The following is a 16897-nucleotide window of genomic DNA, read 5'->3' on the forward strand; positions in this document are numbered from 1 at the left end:
TTTTAATTTTACAGAGAGTTGGTGGTTGATGAACACTAGTACCCGAACCTCATGCTCAATTATGTAACACATGCATAAATTAAATTGTGGATGAAATTTAAAGGGTGATAAAGGGAGGGCAGGCAAAGACAATGATATGAAGATGGAATGATTCAAGTCATCAAACGAACATGCCATAAAGCTCCAAGTAGAAACACCTGTGAGTTACTTAAATATTAGTACTTTGATAATCTGCCCTTCAATTATAAGAGCAAGTCCAATAGGTGTGCTAAATCAAGTCTTAAATCCAAAAATAGGGAATATGGGATAAAATTGCACTCCAACACTATGCTAGTGATGTACTAAATCACTAGCACAAGCCTTCTCTTCCCTATTTTTAGAATATGCTAGCCACTTCTAAACTATTTTTATCATTAAAATATTCATTTCCCTCTCTCCTCCACATCATTTCCCTCTCTCTTTTTTCCCTCTCTCCTCCACTATTTAATATTATTATAATAATAGGGAATGGATATAGGGAATAGTATTGGAACTCATGTGATAAATCTTGTGCTAAATCACTAAGACATATTATTTTATAATATTTTTAGGGAACCTCTTACCATAGTGTTGGACTTGCTCTAAGTTGATAGTTGGAACCAAAGCATCTGTATGCTTTAGTTTTATATATCGTGCCCCCAACAATATGCATGTGCGTCTTACTTGCTTAACTGTTTTTTCTCCACTGTTCTTCAATTATTTTTCTGTTAGGAGCTACAATTCCAGATCACATGTCAGTTCTTGCTCCACTTATTTAATCTCTATTTTGATATTCAATTATTTTTCTTCATTAGTTCGACTAGTACTTCCAAAATTACGGGCCTTTTGCATGGTGTGATTTGATGCGCATATGTTCACTGAACTCCGGAAACCCTGTTCTTTTTACAGCATAGTGCATACTAGTGCGGCAACGGCTTATATAAAAATATAAACCCTTATCTTTAAAAAAAATATATTTTTATATTTTTTAAATAAAGATTATTAAAGAAATATTTTATATTCATTATTTGACAAAAAAATAAGGGCTTATTTCAGAAAAATTTAGAATTTTATGTACTTTTCTATGTACTTATAATATTGATGGTAAATGGTAATCCTGCAGGTTACTCATTCAGCTTTACTAATTAAAACCAGAAAGTCTCTTGAAGAACATCCATGTCCAACTCTTTTCGAATTTTAATGACGGTCAAACGCCTAAAGGTTGGGGGTATCCGCTAGTCTAAGCCTTGCAGATGTATCGAAGAATTTTCAATTTTTCCCCACACAAATTCATTGTGCGCTTGGCTGTTCTAGGGACCATATTCGGTTAGATGGGAAGTATGCCTGCTGCACCTGCCTCATAACTAACCTTCATATCAGGGGCCAAGGCCCCAAATCTCATTAAAACAGATAGGGAGATTAATAATATGATTTGCTGTATGGAGTTGATATTACTTGGGTATTGGTTCTAAATTGTTAGAGGTCCGGAGAAATTGAATCAGAAAAGAGTTGCAAATTTATTTATGTAAAGGAATCTAAGTATAATTTACAGATCAAAAGTATATATGTATGTGAGCTTAAAATCTGATATGATCACTAATCATCAATACATGCATGCCAAATTTGATTTATTTGCTTTCTCCTGGACTATTGTGTGAGGACATTGAGCATTGAAACCCTAGAATTAATCAAACTTCTGAATAATTTCTCAGCTCCACATTCAATGCCACACAAACAATCCTCCATTTCATGCATTTTCTTCACCAGTGTCTTCACCTTGTCATCACCTTTCTTGCTCAGAGCCCACGAACTCTCTGCTCCAACCTGTTCCAATTCTTGAATATTTTCCTCCATCTTCACTTGCTTCTTGGGTAATCTCAGTCCCTTCCACGTCGTTTGTTGCGAGGAAAACGAGGCTGAAATTCCGCTAAAAAGGGCAGCTGACACCATAATTGTGACTTGATTAACATCCATAATAATTTGTTCGATTTCAGCATCACCATTATCAAACATAGACAAGGTTCTCTGCTCCAAATTCCAAGATTTTCCCATGGTTTGAAGTGAAGACATTAGGCCACACATTTCTTTACTCATTTTCTTCAAGGCCTTCACGTACAGAGCATTCTTAGAGTCATCTCTTCTCCTCACAGCCATCTGCGCCGCCATATGTTCTTGCCTCAACGTCAAGACCAAAGCCTGAAATATTCCATAAACATCCACGAACCGGAGAAAATCTTCTAGAACCTTCTCTACCCAAGCGCTTCGCTCTCTTAGCGCCTCACGAGTTTGAGGCAGCTGAAGAAGATCGTCAAGTGACTCATGAACTGATTTGAGCTGGCACAGGGCATCACAAATCCAAGCTGAATTCCGATTATCTGGCTTGGAAATCGAGGTTTTGAGGTCGGATATCGAGTCCTTGAGCTGGGAAACAAGAGGATGAGTGCTGCATGGCAGACTCGTTGATCTGACATGGAAGGTTTTCTTCCTCTGTGGTGGCTTAGGTGATGGCTGATTCGGAAAAGAAAGCGATCGACGAAAATTAGCCACCATTTTTAGCTTTGTACTCATGTTTGTCTAGTATTTTTTGTGCAACCGAAAAATGCAGAGGATAATTAGCTGAGATGATGAAGTATGGGATGAATGTAGTTTGGTTCAAGTGTGTATTTATATAAGAAGTGTAGAACGCGGATACAAGGAAACAGGGGAACTGGATCCGCGAATAATTAGAGAGATTGTTGGCTGGCTGTGCTGTATTCGCAGTAATTGTTTTGGATCAGTTCGTCTATACCGATGTGCTCCACGTGCATTTTACACGCTCAGCTGCCAGATTAATTAGTACTCTAAATTTAGTTAATTAGCCAGATTGATTGATTGTTAATTACTGGATCCGCCAGCTCACTTGAGCTTACATTGGTATTCTCTATTCATAACAAAAGAGATGCAGCAATGTGAAGGAAGCAGGTGGTGGTTAATAGCAGGTATGATCTTCCTCGAGCCGTAAACGAAACGAACTGTTTGTCGAGATATAAATTCCGAATTGCAAGTATGAATAAATTTAGAACTCGCAACATGTTTGGATTAGATTATGTGAAACCTGTGGAATTTAATTGAGTTTGCTCAGGTAGAAAGCGTGTGGATTGACAGCTAAGTGGTGATATTCAACATGTCCACTTGGCAACGATGACTTGGAATCTTTTTTCTGAATGAGTGAATGTCCTGTTACTGGTTTTAAATTGAGTGAGTAATTAATGCAAGTATTCAGCAAATCATGGTGCCATGGCCTGGAAACATAACAGATAAGCAGGGGATAGTTGCATCAGCTCCTACCTAACGCTCACAGTGTGTATATTTAGACGTGACTTTTTGTATCTACGTATATGTACCGTTAGAGGTATTTAGAAATATATGTATACATGAATCATTAACAAAGTAATTAAAAATTAATAATGAGTTTTGATCAAGTGAAATGAAACGAATATTGCTGCATATCTTGTTTCTTTAATAATAAGAATAAATCTTAAAATATAAATGTGCTCTGTAGTAGTGATCTGCTGAATAAGTTTTGATAGGCGCATATTCCATCACGAATCTGGCATGTTGGCTATATACTTCTAGAAATGGGTGTTGCGCCATGCAGATTGCAGAGTCAAATAGCTAGGTTTAGATCCCATCTTTGCACGCATCGAAATGACAAGAAAAAAGTATCGAAGTATTTTCAGCCGAATTTATACTGGGAACTTGGATGGGAGAGAAGAGAAGGAGAATAGAGTGAAATTTATATTCTAAATTTTAAATGATTAGAAAAATTTATAATTTTTATTCTTTCAATGATTTCATTTTAATTATTTAAACTAGAAATCTTACCCACGGATAAAAACACACATTTCACTATTCATCATATTCACTACAAATTTCGTCATAAGAAACTTAAGTTAATTAGTCACATTTAGTCATTATATATCATATTTTCTTTTTTTTCCACAAATTTTGATAACTTTTTATCTTTTCTCGTCCTTTTCATCCAAGTGAATACAAACATTTTAGTTTATTATGTGTATAAGTATGGATACGATCACGGTTGAATAGTTTTAGTGGTCAAGAGTTTATTGAAAATTTTCTAAAACATATATACATTTATAAAATTATAAGTCATATTTATAATTATAAAAAAAAAATGCAATTACTTTAGTTATTCAGGAAACAAGAGTTCGCTCCCAAATGTAATATGCCAATTTCCAACTAATTATTGAGCAATTATATAAAATCTGCCAATTATTAGTGCCCTACTGTGTGTATATACGCGAAATATTTTCTTAAGCAGAATTTAAACAGATTTCTAGGAGATTTTGTGTACTTTTTTATTTCTATATAATCATGACCCAATCATGAAAAGTTAATCAATGTTAGTACTCGTTTAGTTAGGAAAATTACACAAAAATAGTTCCTTAAATAATTACTTACTCCTAAATATTAAGAAAATATTTATAAGAGAAACTATAATAAATCGATTAATAAACCAAATTTTGATACATTATTGTTGAATCCCTCATGAAGAAAATGCGAACACCGAATAATACTGAATCTTTAACCGTATGATGTCAAAATTAAATCATAATTAATGATCTGTAGGAGTTTAAGATTATTTTTTTTTTGAAATGTGGAGGAGTTTAAGATTGATAATGTAGATAGGTTCAAAACTACTCAGATAAAGACTATACTTAGATAAATAACTTGAAAGGAATATGCATAGCCCCTGTATAATTATTGAAACTTAAACCGAGAGAAAATAAACTTAGTAAACTCGTGATCTGTTCGTGCGCGATGCTCGAGCACTACATTCAAGGTCAAAGCTGAGAAGTTGATTAAGATATCTAATTCGATATTTTTCCTTTAAACTCCGGAAATCAGGAGGATTACAGATATGATTCTCCACGTTGATTTTTGCAGATATGTTCCAGAGATGAAAGTAAAGTGTGTTATCATTCTTGAGTCATCCACACTTGCCGATTTATTATTTACTCAATGAGAATCGTTTTACACACTTGCCCTCGAGAATACGGCATCGTTGGTTACATGTACATGATCGTAAAATCAAAAAGTGAGCGGAGATGATGATTAATTGAATATATTATTTTAATTTATCATATATGTCATCTAAAAAAATTTATAATAATGAATGAAATTTAAAAAATGGGAGACACTTTTGAGAGAATTAATCAATTGAATCGTTGATTTTTCAAACCGTATGTGGCTATTAATATAAGTCCTTGTTATGTTCGTACTTTTCTCGATGAATATAAAATATTAGATAGCTCATGTCTCGGGAAATCAAAGTGTAAATTTTATCACAGAACTTGTTCTACCTTACCGATAAAACAGGTTAAATAGCTAATTCATCACTAACCTCGCTCAAAACATGCAACTGGGTCATGTTATTGAAAAAACTTTCAAACGCATTACCAAATAATTAAAAACTTTCAAAAGTATCATTTTCATCAGTTCCGTTAATTACTTAACGGAAAATTCAAAAAAAAAAAAAATACAAAAAAACCAAAAAAATAATAAAAAATGCAAAATAATATTTGAAAAATCTGAAAAAATTCAACAAAATCTGATATTTTTATTTTTTTGAAAAATTTGAGTAAAATCAAAAATTTAAGAAAATGGGAAACAAAAAGTGGCAAGCTTCTTTTTTGTTCTTTTCAAATATTCTAAAATCCGGAAAAGAAAATTGCCGCCTAATTTTTTTCAAATTCTTTTAAGATTTTTGAATTTTTTTCGGAATTTTTTAAGTTCTTTATTTTTAAAAAAAAATCATTTTTTAAGAATTTTTTCATATTTTTTAAAAAGTTTTAAAATTTTTTGTTAAGTAATTAACGGAACTGACAGAGAGTGACGCGTATATAAGTTTTTAATTACTTGATGATGTGTTTGAAAGTTTTTTCAACATCATGACCCAGTTGTATGTTTTTAACGAGATTAGTGATGAATTAGCTATATAACCCCCATAAAACATAAACTTCAATCTGCCGTATATTATTAAAAATCCACATAAAATCATAACCATATATAATTTATTAAAATTTATAGATTAAAAATAATCCATCAAATTCTCGGTTAACAATCCCTTCCGCAACATGAAATAGTACAAATACAATATCAAACCTCACTCTAGAGGTTTTCCTGCAAGCATAAACGCCGTATAGGTGACTGATCTAACCAAATCAGAGCCACCCCACGCACTCTCAAAATTTCTAACCATATCCTCTGCTAACAGATCCACCCCATTTTCCTTGGCTGTAGTAACTGCTGACCAAGATTTCAACACTCCAATAAACCCCTCAAATGAGATTTCTTGCGAGATTTTAAGTTGCAATGGCTTCCCTTCACAACCCAACCCAACATCTTGGAAAGGAAATGGAAGACTTTGGTAGCCATCAAATATGTATTTCACATTTTGGTTCCAGTAAGGAAGTACTGTGTCACGAAATCGCTTCATTACAGGATCAAATGTAGGACTCACAAAAATGTCCTTGTATCCCCAGACTGCGAATAAGCCTCCTGGTTTCCTAAGTACACGAGTCACAATTGAGTAGAATTTGGGGAGATCAAACCAGTGTACTGCTTGAGCTACAGTGACTAAATCTACTGAATCTTCGCCACCGATTAAGGAGACTATCTCATCTTCAGACAGGGATAAAGGGGTTTGTATGTATTGCACTCGAGGGTGTGGCGTAGCATATCTCAGCTGAGCTTCACTCACATCGGTTCCAATGACTTTTCCATAGTGTTCAGCAGCCTTGTCAAAAGCAAAAACCATAAGCTGAATTTCAATTAAGGTGGCTTTTAAATTATTTAGAATTGTTAATCTAAGAGAACATATCAACATGATAACATAATGTGGATAATAGAGATGTGAAGAAACTAACAGCAATAGCAGCTTGGCCGTTGCCAGTGCCGACATCCCAAGCAAAAGAGTGACAGAGGGTCTGATCCGCGAGCATGGAATACCATCCGGCTGGATAACTTGGCCTTGCGTTCAAGTATACCTCTGCTTGTTTGTCGAACAATCCAGCCATTTCTTTAGTCGTCGATCAAGTAATGCAACTGATGCTTGAACCCCTCTGATCTGCTTTCAATTCAAGCAGATCCAGAATTTACAATATTACTTTAATATTGTAGCATACACGACTTTCCATCAAAGCAATCAGTTTTTATATACTCCATCTGTCTCATTTAATTCTATACGTTTTTTTAACTGCTCGACACGCATTTCAATGCTCTTATAAAATATAGTTCCGTAACTTATTTTTGCGATTTTTCTTTTTCTGTATAAAAATATAACATCCAAATTTTAATTCAGAAAAGAAAAAATTTAAAAATAGATTGCACAACTACACTTTGCAGGAGCATTAAAGTCTGTGCCGCGTCCCCGTCCCCCGATATATACCGGAGGGAGTACTATTTTAAGCCTGCGTTGCATTAAAGTATACATGCGTGCGCAATTGCATTGATTATTCCAAGGAGAAAAAGGGTCCACGCACAGAATAAAGGAACTGGCTTGCTAATCCTATGGTTAATCTTTATGCTACAAGATCAACAGTTGGGATTCATGAATTTACCTGCTCACCTATAACTACAAGCTCCTGTACAAAAATTATCTACAGGGTTTTTCTAACTTAAAAGTAGAGACAAATTGTCTGGAAATGAAGCAAGAATCTTCTTGCTGAGAAGCAAAAGTAACAGGTCCCCATGTTTTAATTTCATCTCATCGAGGAAATAATTTGTGTATTTTAACGTTTCAATAATTCACAGCAGTTCTGTCATCTTCAAATATACAGGCAGAAGGGTATTCATAAAATATGCCCTTGCCTAGTTTCAGTTCCTTGGTTTCCCCCAAAAACCTTTTTTGACACGTACAAACTCCAGAGGCAATATCATCCCGAGTCATGTTCATTTTGAACACTAAACTCTTTTGTTAGGACTTAGGAGAGAAGAGTCGTATCAGTTGCATTGCCTCAGGTTCAGATACTAACAGATCTCACAACGCCAGTAACGTATGTCAAAAAGAAAAAAACAACTCCAGCGACATATATGACCAGGTCTATAAAGGGAGAAGAGTGGTGTCCTCGGAATCATTATCCCAGTAGATAGATTACAGATAAAGAAAAGCGATTACAGAGTATTGGTTTAGCAGTTGACAGGTTCACAATTTTTAATCTACAATATCTCTGATTGTAGTAGCAACATGAAAGAGTACACAACAAACCTCACTCTAGAGGTGTTCCTGCAAGCATAAACGCCTTATAGGCAACTGATCTAACCAGATTAGGGCCACCCCATGCCGTCTCAAAGTCTTTAACCATATCCTCTGGTAACAGATCCACCCCCTTTTCCTTGGCTGTAGTAACCGCTGACCAAGATTTCAACATCCTAATAAACCCCTCGAATGAGAGTTGCTTCGGTATGTCAAGTTGCAATGGCTTGCCTTTGCAGCCCAACCCAACATCTTGAAAAGGAAATGGAAGAGTTTGGTATCCATCAAATATGTGTTTGATATTTGGATTCCAGTAAGGAAGTGTTGTGGCATGAAATCGCTTCATTACAGGATCAAATGTAGGACTAACAACAATGTCATTGTATCCCCAAACTGCGAATAAGCCTCCTGGTTTCCTGAGAAGACGAGTGACAGTTGAGTAGAATTTGGGGAGATCAAACCAGTGTACAGCTTGAGCTACAGTGACTAAATCTACAGAACCTTCACCACCGATCAACGAGACTATTTCATCATCAGAAAGAGATAACGGGGTTTGTATGTACTGCACTCGAGGGTGTTGTGTAGCACATTTCAGCTGAGCTTCACTCACATCAGTTCCAATAACTTTTTTGTAATGTTCAGCAACCTTGTAAAAGAAAAACCATAAGCTAAATTCAAATTACTGCCTCTTTCAATTGTCCTCACTTAAATATACCAAAGAATCTCAATCAAGAGGAAAAAGTTATATAGTGATAATTAAAGTTTAGTTTCAAAAAATACGCTCTACAGCTGAACTAGAACTTATCTCAAGCTAATTAGGGACAAAATATACCAAAGAATCTCAATCAAGAGCAAAAAGCACTAACCAGCCAATGAAATTATACAATTTGTAAAGCAAAAACGCTAAATCATATAGCATTAATCTCCTTAATCTAAAACAAATTAGTCAAATTAGGATAAAATTTAATACAGATAATTTGAATGGTAAAGGTGAGATATTATAGAGATAAGAAGAAACTAACAGCAATAGCAGCTTGGCCGTTGCCGGTGCCGACATCCCAAGCAAGAGAGTGAGAAAGGGTCCGATCAGCGAGCATCGAGTACCATTCAGCCGGATAATTTGGCCTTGCGTCCAAGTATACCTCCGCTTGTTTGTCGAATAATCCAGCCATTTACCAAGACTGATGCTCTGGAACTCCCTGATCTGATCCGCTTTCGATTCAATCGGATCACTAAATTTTGATTAGCTATCTAAGCAACGCAATTATGTGTATTGGATTGGAATTTTAAATATTTTTTTGCATTTATGAAATCCAAAGGGTATTCGATTTGGATTGTTTGAAATCTATTAAAATCTTGAGATATTCGATCGGGATTTTAAATTATGCTGCAAAATCTGGTGGTATTCAATTGGGATTTTAAATTATACTTTAAAATCTAATGATATTCAATTGGGATTATTTAAAATCCACTAAAATCTGATGGTATTTAAATGCTGATGGATTTTTTTGAATTTCATAAAATGATGGATTTTGTGGCATTTTTCGGTGTATTTCAAGTTTTTTGAAATCCCATCAAAATCAATGAGATTTTGAAGCATTGTGCTTAAATCCTATCAACTCTGCGACATTTGATCAAGAATCCGCATAAAATCAAAATCACATACAATCCATTAAATCCATACACTAAAAATAATCCATTAAAATCCTAATCGAATACACCCCGTAAATTGATTTAAAATTTTAAGGATACACCCTGATACACAGGGTTTCATGTTTCCATCACAAGCAATTACTAGTAATTTAAGCCGGCTCTGCATTAAAATAAACATGAGTAGGCTAATACATTAATTATCACAAGGACAAAAGATGTTCCACACGTTTAGAATAAGAGATACTGGCCTATGGTTAACTTGTGTATTACAGTAAAATGATGAAGTTACAACTTATAGTGTTTTTGATCTGCCTTGCAAACAATTTACACTTGGTTTAACATAGACAAGGAAACTACATTTGCAGCAGTTTGTTTCTCACTGTCTGCAGCCTAGGAATTTAGCTACGAGCTTCTGTACAAAATCGTCTACATGGTTTGTCTAACTCAAAGTATAGGTGAACTGTGTATAGATGAACCAAGAATCTTCTTGCTGAGAAATGGAAGCAGCAGCTCCCTGTATGTATTTACATTGCATTCTCATCGAGTGACTGGTTTCTGTATTTCAGTACTCCACGGCAGCTTTTTCATCTTCACTTGGTCATTCAGCAGGACAAAGCAATGATACCAGATAAATGAAGACAACTACTTACCCTTGTAATACTGGTTAAAAATATTGCAACAGGTTGAATTTCAGAAGAAAAGTTTCAGTGATTAATCTGAAAGCATATGTTCCAACTCTGGCTCTGCAACTGTGGAAGCATTAATATCAGTTTGTGTTTTGTTTAACTGACTATTTTCTTGAGAGCCACTGGTATCATCTTCTACTTCTTCCTGATCAGGCAGATCTGTCTCATTGTCATTACTTTCGTCATCAACTGTGGCATTCAAATCTGCCCATGTTGAGCTCTTACCCATGCCAAATTTACGCAGATTTGACTCAGCCACTTCTTTGCCTGTAAAATCTTCACATATACAGGCAGAAGGGTTCTCATGAAACTCGCCCTTGCCTGGACTCAGTTCCTTGGGTTCCCCCATAAATCCTTTTTGACACTTACGAACTGCAGAAGCAAATTCATCCCAAGTCATGTTCTCACGGTTCATAAACAACATGGAGAGTTTTCTGTTATTCGGACGAATGGTAGGTTTATGCCCAAAATATCGCCTGCAAGCACCCAAATTAATATACACATACTACAAAATCAGTACTAAGGACTTGTTTTAAATTATCATGACCAAATTAAAACCAGTGTACCTCCTTCCAGCTAAAATTTTAGCCATATTGCCATTGTTATTGGTAACGAATACGTTGCTTTCATCACATACTATATAATCCAGTGCAGCCATGCGAGAAGAGAACGGAGCAAATGGTTCCAACTCTTCCTTGCTGGTTATGGTGTATTTTGAATGAAAATTTGGGAAGAGTGCCTTCAGGGGAGCCAATGTCTCTTCTCCTCGATATACTTCGCCTGAAGCAACATAAACATGAACATCTTTACCGTAACCCAGTGCTCTCAACATCAGACCTACTTCTTCAGGAGTAAGTGGGCATCTCCCTAGCCTTCTGACCTTATCTGGGTCTCTAATCTGTATAATCAAAGAAGATATTATCAAATAATTGTAAACCTGCTTAATTACTTTGGTCTACATAAAATAAACTTGTGTGCAAAGACAGGTTTGAGATTAAAATTCATGACTTGTCACTGTATAAGCATATTTATAACACCAAAGGTGGCATTAGCTTTCAATCAGTATTGTATCTTTTAAACTCGTTTAGATGAAACAACTCATCATCCAAGTCCTTGCAACAAAGTTTAACATGTTTAAAACCAATTTTGAACGCTCGTTTAAAACTGGGCTCAGCAAATATATTTATCAGACCCTAAAACAAAGTTTTAGATTATACAAACCAAACAAAATTATGAAACCTACGTGCAATGTTTTCCACCTTCTACGTATTTTGCCCAGTTCATTTCTCTCCCTCTCTCCTCCACCATAGTAGCAACCTGAGAATGCAAGCATATCAGGTTCAAACCTGATACAGGAAACATGCTATCGCATAAGGATATCTCATTACAATTACAATATTGATGATTAAAAAGACAACAAACAACAGCATAGGTTTCCAAGTGAGTCGTTATGCTTTAACAACTCCAGTAGAGAAAAGAAAACAGACAAGAAAGTTATATATAGCCAAGAGTGCACTAAAATATAGCAAATTATAAAAACATATTGTTGAATAAAGAGAGAACTCATTAGAGGGACAAAATATGCTGGTGGGATTGATTGAGGGTGCAGCTGTCGGAAATCGAAAGGACACACTAAATATAGAAAGAACGTGAACAGTAAATCAGAAGTCTAATAAAATTACAAACAAATGACAAATCTCCTAGTCCAACCATGTACTAGGATGTTTTAAATCATAGAAACCCTAACCTTCTCTGTGCGAATCATTCATGATCTCACCAAAACATCACTAATTAAAATTTATTATTGGAGTTGTGTTTTTATTTAGAAAAGTCATACCAAGTTACCCTTAAACCAGTCGGTCAGTATCCTAACTACCTCATAAAGCAGTAATCATTAATCGAACAATCAAGGCATAATCACACAATAAACATAGTAATGTCATATGCATATTCTAAATAGTGCAATTGTAAGTGATGTGCAACATTAAGATAAACCAAAAAGGAGAAAACAAATAGCATTAATATTATTGGTCAGATAAAAGACAAAAAATCAATAGGAAAGATCAGCCAAACTACCTCAGGTGAAGGGCAATGTAATGTGTGTTCATAGACCTCATTCTCATGACCAATTTCTCACCCATTTTAATTATAGGATCAGTGTACTTCAAGGCGTGGTAATTTACTCTGCATCTGAGTTTCTGCAAATCTGTCTCCAACCTATTAGAGAGTCTGTAGTCAAACTTGGTGAGCAGAACAGCCTGTCCAAACATTAGTCTGTACTATTAGGAAAATAAACTTGATCCAATAAAGCCAATTCACAGCCAGAGACTTGCACAAGAGCAAATGAACAAAGTTTTGACACTCTATTCCTCTATGATAAGGCTTACAATCTAAAGAACGTTTTTGAAATTCCAAAGACCAAAGCTATCTAATTAAGAATCTAAAGTCTTTCTGTGACAGGCTTGCAACTCAAGTTAATAAAGCAAGCACTCTTCCAGAGAAGTAACATCACCTATGATAACTAAACTCACTGTAATACTATTTACAGCATACACTATGCATTTACATGCATGATAATGGAAACAAATGACAATGATAGGGACATAAGAAAATTACAGACGATTAGAGGTAGCAACAAGTAAAAGGAGAGGACAAAATAAGGCCTATCAGTAATGCTACTATATAGAGATGTAATCATCACATGCCACACAACCAAATTATTTGAAAACTGAGAGCTAGGATATATGAGAGGAAACAGATTATATAGCTTACATGTCTTTTAAGAAGTTGGGGTAGAACACGATCTACATAGCAACTCTCGGTACACTTTCTTGGAACGCGCATGTGGTATGGATCCCATGTCTCCCCTTCCTTAAGTGGTAATTCTTTTATGATTCTAACATCATTAGCTAAGTAAGATATGAACCAATCAACATCAAATATCTGCGAGAAGTTACTGCATTACAAATAGAATAAAGACTTCGTTATCTAAAGTCTCCACAGTCAGTTGCATAACCAAATCCATCTTTGTTAATGACTTTCAAGAATTGACCTAGAATCCTTCCAAAATGAACGTGTGTCCAGCATAGGAACAACAAGAGTAGCATTCAATATGCGAGCAGCAACAACAGCATCTGTAATCTGAGAAAGGAATGCAACATTTTTATCATCATAATTTAACTCAAATTCATATATAAACATGAACAAGGAAATGCCAGGCCCAGCATATGTACATAATTACACAGGGGGGAAAAAGGCACGACCATTATTAACTTGTCCCAAGAGTACATGTGGTTCGTGTTAGTCCACTACAGTGTCACCCAAATGTCCGGACAAGTTACTTTCATTCTAGTAAAGTTTAAAACATTTTATGAAGTCCCTTTACCATTCCATGAAACAGACATATGTAGGCACATTTGAGTTATGAAACAAGTTTTAATCATTATCAAATGGGCAAATACTGATTTATGTCTGAAGATTACCTAAAATAGGCAATTAGCTAGTGATGAACATTCTGAAGTACAAAACGAACCTCTATTAGTTGGATGATTAAGTGGAACTCAAACTAAGTGCATTTTGCACAGCCTACCAACTTTTGTAAAAGAATTTTTCATAATCTGTTAATTCTTAATGGTTTGTAAATATGAAAAGAATAACTTAGATAATGAGGCACATAAGAAGAAGAGCTCTTCGGCACTTGGGTTCCCATATCAGAGAAGGGATACTTGCACATTCCTAAAATAAATAACATTTTTAATCGTACTTGAAACTGGTGTTAACTAATTACACAAAAGCAAAGTATTGGTGTTAGTTAGCTTTAGAAAAAAGTAAATACAGTATTCACTGTGATAAAAGATGGTCTGAATTACTATTAACTATAAAATCAGATGGTCTGAAGTAGGCATCGCTTTAGCCAGCCAGATTGTCCTGAACAGTCAAATTAGAACAATTCAAGTACGAACACACCTGTTTAAAGCATTTTAACAGATTTCCCTTTACTTAGGAAGTTAGAAATGCTATGGGCACATAGTGAGGATTAACTAAGAATCTTGTTTGATAGTATTACCGTAACTTCAGATTCTATCAACAAGTGCACTGCTTCCTTCTTTATTCAAACTAAAATTACGATACAGGAGTGGAACACAATCTACTTGCCATATTATCACATCAATTTGAATGAGAAGAAACTTTACCCCGGTTCTTTGTTGGTTTAAACCACCACTGGTTGCAATGCACACGTACCGATTCTCCTCTGTGATTTCTTCAGCTTCTGTTATCCAAACAGCAGAACTCGAAATAAATTTAATTACTAAAAATGAGAAAAATAATTATATTTGCTTGGCGGGTTCATTCTACTGCACTCCGATTTGGATATGTATGATGTTATATATATAAAAAGATAGCCCACTTGCAAAGTGATTGCTGGCATTGCTACATCCATAGAAGTGTTTGGACAACCCTGATCCCCAAATATCACGGCCAGTCGCTTCCTCATCGTCATTATCCTAATTAACAGCAAATTACGAAAAGAACAATCAGAATTTAGACCTCACTTGACAACATTTCAAATTTCAAATTAAATTAAAATTAGCAGTCAGATTAAAGGGCTAACCACAAAACGAGATTTACCACCATCAGCAGTGGCACCATAACGCAACTGCATATATAAATTCGAATTCAGATTTCAAGTAAATTTACAAAGAACATATGCATGTACAGATTCACGCTCTGGTCAGAATAGTTATCATGCACGCAAGAAAAATTGTTTAGCCACTTGTAAAATTTGAAAACGCGAAATTAGCAATTGTTCAACGCGTATAAAAAAAAAATGCAAAACAATTGTTCTCACACATTCTGACACTAAACTTGTTCTTCATAAAGCAAAACCTATATAAGGAGAGGGGAAGGAGGGAGAGAGGGAGGGAGGGGGAGAGAGAGAGAGGGTACCGAGAAATGGGGGCGGGGTAGGTGATCGGTGATGATAGGAAAATGAGCATGAAAAGAAAGGAAAAAGAAGAGGAGGAGGATGACGCCCGAAAAAATAGATGCCGGAATAATAAAAGGAAAGAAGTTGTTATTGTGATTGTGATTGTAATTTTGATGGTAACTGTGGTGGAAGTGGTGGTGTCGCCGCCGGTGAGAAGGCATGGTGACCGCAGCATCAAACAATCATCATCATCAATAGACTTGGTGGTGCATGCATGTATCTATGTATATATGCATAATAGATTAATAGCGGAGAAAAAGGGAGGACCTTTGTTACCTAAACTATTGCGATGGCGACAAAGATCTCCGAGACAGCTTTTCTAATTTTGCAAGGGACCGAAAAATGCGTATCCCAGCTCTTTTCTACAAAGGGGGCAGTTATTATTTTTAAATTTTATTTTCCCGCTCTGTTAAATCAGACTTATATATTGGAGCTTTTTCTATTTTAATTTTTCTAATTCTATATTTGGAGTATCGATTTGATGCCAAAATAAATATTTCCTTTGCTCGAAACGATTGTAAGGCATAAATTGCTTTACTTAGATAAAAATAAAAAGCGAAATTATGTATAATTTCAAAATAAGCTTATAATTTGAGAACAGGTTTGCTTTTTAAAGGAGAAACTAATAATTTGAGAACATAATTTATCTATTTTAAGTTAACTTTGATTGTTACAATGAGACGCAGTCAATCATATACTCCCTCCGTCTCAATTTATAAGTCCTTTTTAGAATAAAAATTGTCCCAAAATATTTATCTCTCTCTTCTTTCAATACAAATTTTTCCCTATATTAATTATGGATTTTTTGAAACTCAACATTATTCTCATTTCTCAATGCACTAAATCCCTATATTTATTGTGACTTTATTGAAAATCAACTATTTTCTACAAATTCATGATACATAAGACAAAATTATATGTAACCAACTACTCCCTCTATTCCTTATTATAAGTCACTAAGATTTTTTGCACACAATCCTATGTGCTTTAACCACACACTTAAAATTATTTTTTTTAATTTTTTTTATGAATTAAAATATATATCACATATTTTAATTCAGAAAAAAAAATTTAAAAAAGTAATTTTAAATAGGTGGTCAAAGCACATATAATTGTGTGCAAAAAGTCTTGGTGCCTAGAGAGAATATTTTCTTAATATGCGTGTTTTTTCAAAAAGGTACCCAAAAATTGAGACGGAGAGAGTATGTGTTATCCATCTCCACTTCAAGTTAAACCATCAGAATATAGTCGAATAAACATAATATAGACTCAAGAGCTGGAAAAAAAAATTGGTAA

General features: G+C 34.9%; 4 protein-coding genes across 4 annotated transcripts; all 4 read right to left on the minus strand.

The window, feature by feature from the left end:
- Positions 1-1665: 1665 nt before the first annotated feature.
- Positions 1666-2568, minus strand: LOC108213284 (uncharacterized). Its single transcript, XM_017385064.2, has one exon. The coding sequence runs from the start codon at positions 2566-2568 to the stop codon at positions 1666-1668; it is 903 nt and encodes a 300-aa protein (XP_017240553.2).
- Positions 2569-6072: 3504 nt separating this feature from the next.
- On the minus strand, positions 6073-7220 carry LOC108213330 (uncharacterized). Its single transcript, XM_017385111.2, has 2 exons — positions 6948-7220; positions 6073-6817 (listed from the first exon to the last, which is right to left on the minus strand). Exons 1-2 carry the CDS (start codon positions 7095-7097, stop codon positions 6185-6187), a joined length of 783 nt encoding a protein of 260 aa, XP_017240600.1. The 5' UTR covers positions 7098-7220; the 3' UTR covers positions 6073-6184.
- Positions 7221-8142: 922 nt separating this feature from the next.
- On the minus strand, positions 8143-9592 carry LOC108211211 (uncharacterized). Its single transcript, XM_017382749.2, has 2 exons — positions 9298-9592; positions 8143-8921 (listed from the first exon to the last, which is right to left on the minus strand). Exons 1-2 carry the CDS (start codon positions 9445-9447, stop codon positions 8289-8291), a joined length of 783 nt encoding a protein of 260 aa, XP_017238238.1. The 5' UTR covers positions 9448-9592; the 3' UTR covers positions 8143-8288.
- Positions 9593-10161: 569 nt separating this feature from the next.
- Positions 10162-15907, minus strand: LOC108212177 (O-fucosyltransferase 16). Its single transcript, XM_017383906.2, has 10 exons — positions 15562-15907; positions 15227-15271; positions 15023-15119; positions 14808-14884; positions 13667-13755; positions 13387-13570; positions 12691-12872; positions 11858-11960; positions 11181-11512; positions 10162-11090 (listed from the first exon to the last, which is right to left on the minus strand). The coding sequence occupies exons 1-10, from the start codon at positions 15760-15762 to the stop codon at positions 10640-10642; spliced, it is 1761 nt and encodes a 586-aa protein (XP_017239395.2). The 5' UTR covers positions 15763-15907; the 3' UTR covers positions 10162-10639.
- Positions 15908-16897: the final 990 nt, after the last annotated feature.

The sequence above is a fragment of the Daucus carota genome, chromosome 3 (genome assembly GCF_001625215.2).
Source record: "Daucus carota subsp. sativus chromosome 3, DH1 v3.0, whole genome shotgun sequence".
NCBI lineage: Eukaryota > Viridiplantae > Streptophyta > Magnoliopsida > Apiales > Apiaceae > Daucus > Daucus carota.

Excerpts from the sequence above, each read along its gene's own strand:
- LOC108213284 (XM_017385064.2), bottom strand. The coding sequence starts at position 2,568 with ATGGTGGCTAATTTTCGTCGATCGCTTTCTTTTCCGAATCAGCCATCA.
- LOC108213330 (XM_017385111.2), bottom strand. The coding sequence starts at position 7,097 with ATGGCTGGATTGTTCGACAAACAAGCAGAGGTATACTTGAACGCAAGG. Across the intron at positions 6,818-6,947 it reads ACGGCCAAGCTGCTATTGCT|GCTGCTGAACACTATGGAAA; the intron begins GTTAGTTTCTTC and ends GCTTTTGACAAG.
- LOC108211211 (XM_017382749.2), bottom strand. The coding sequence starts at position 9,447 with ATGGCTGGATTATTCGACAAACAAGCGGAGGTATACTTGGACGCAAGG. Across the intron at positions 8,922-9,297 it reads ACGGCCAAGCTGCTATTGCT|GTTGCTGAACATTACAAAAA; the intron begins GTTAGTTTCTTC and ends TTCTTTTACAAG.
- LOC108212177 (XM_017383906.2), bottom strand. The coding sequence starts at position 15,762 with ATGCCTTCTCACCGGCGGCGACACCACCACTTCCACCACAGTTACCAT. Across the intron at positions 13,571-13,666 it reads TCATTTTGGAAGGATTCTAG|TAACTTCTCGCAGATATTTG; the intron begins GTCAATTCTTGA and ends TTTGTAATGCAG. Across the intron at positions 12,873-13,386 it reads CCCAACTTCTTAAAAGACAT|GCTGTTCTGCTCACCAAGTT; the intron begins GTAAGCTATATA and ends ATGTTTGGACAG.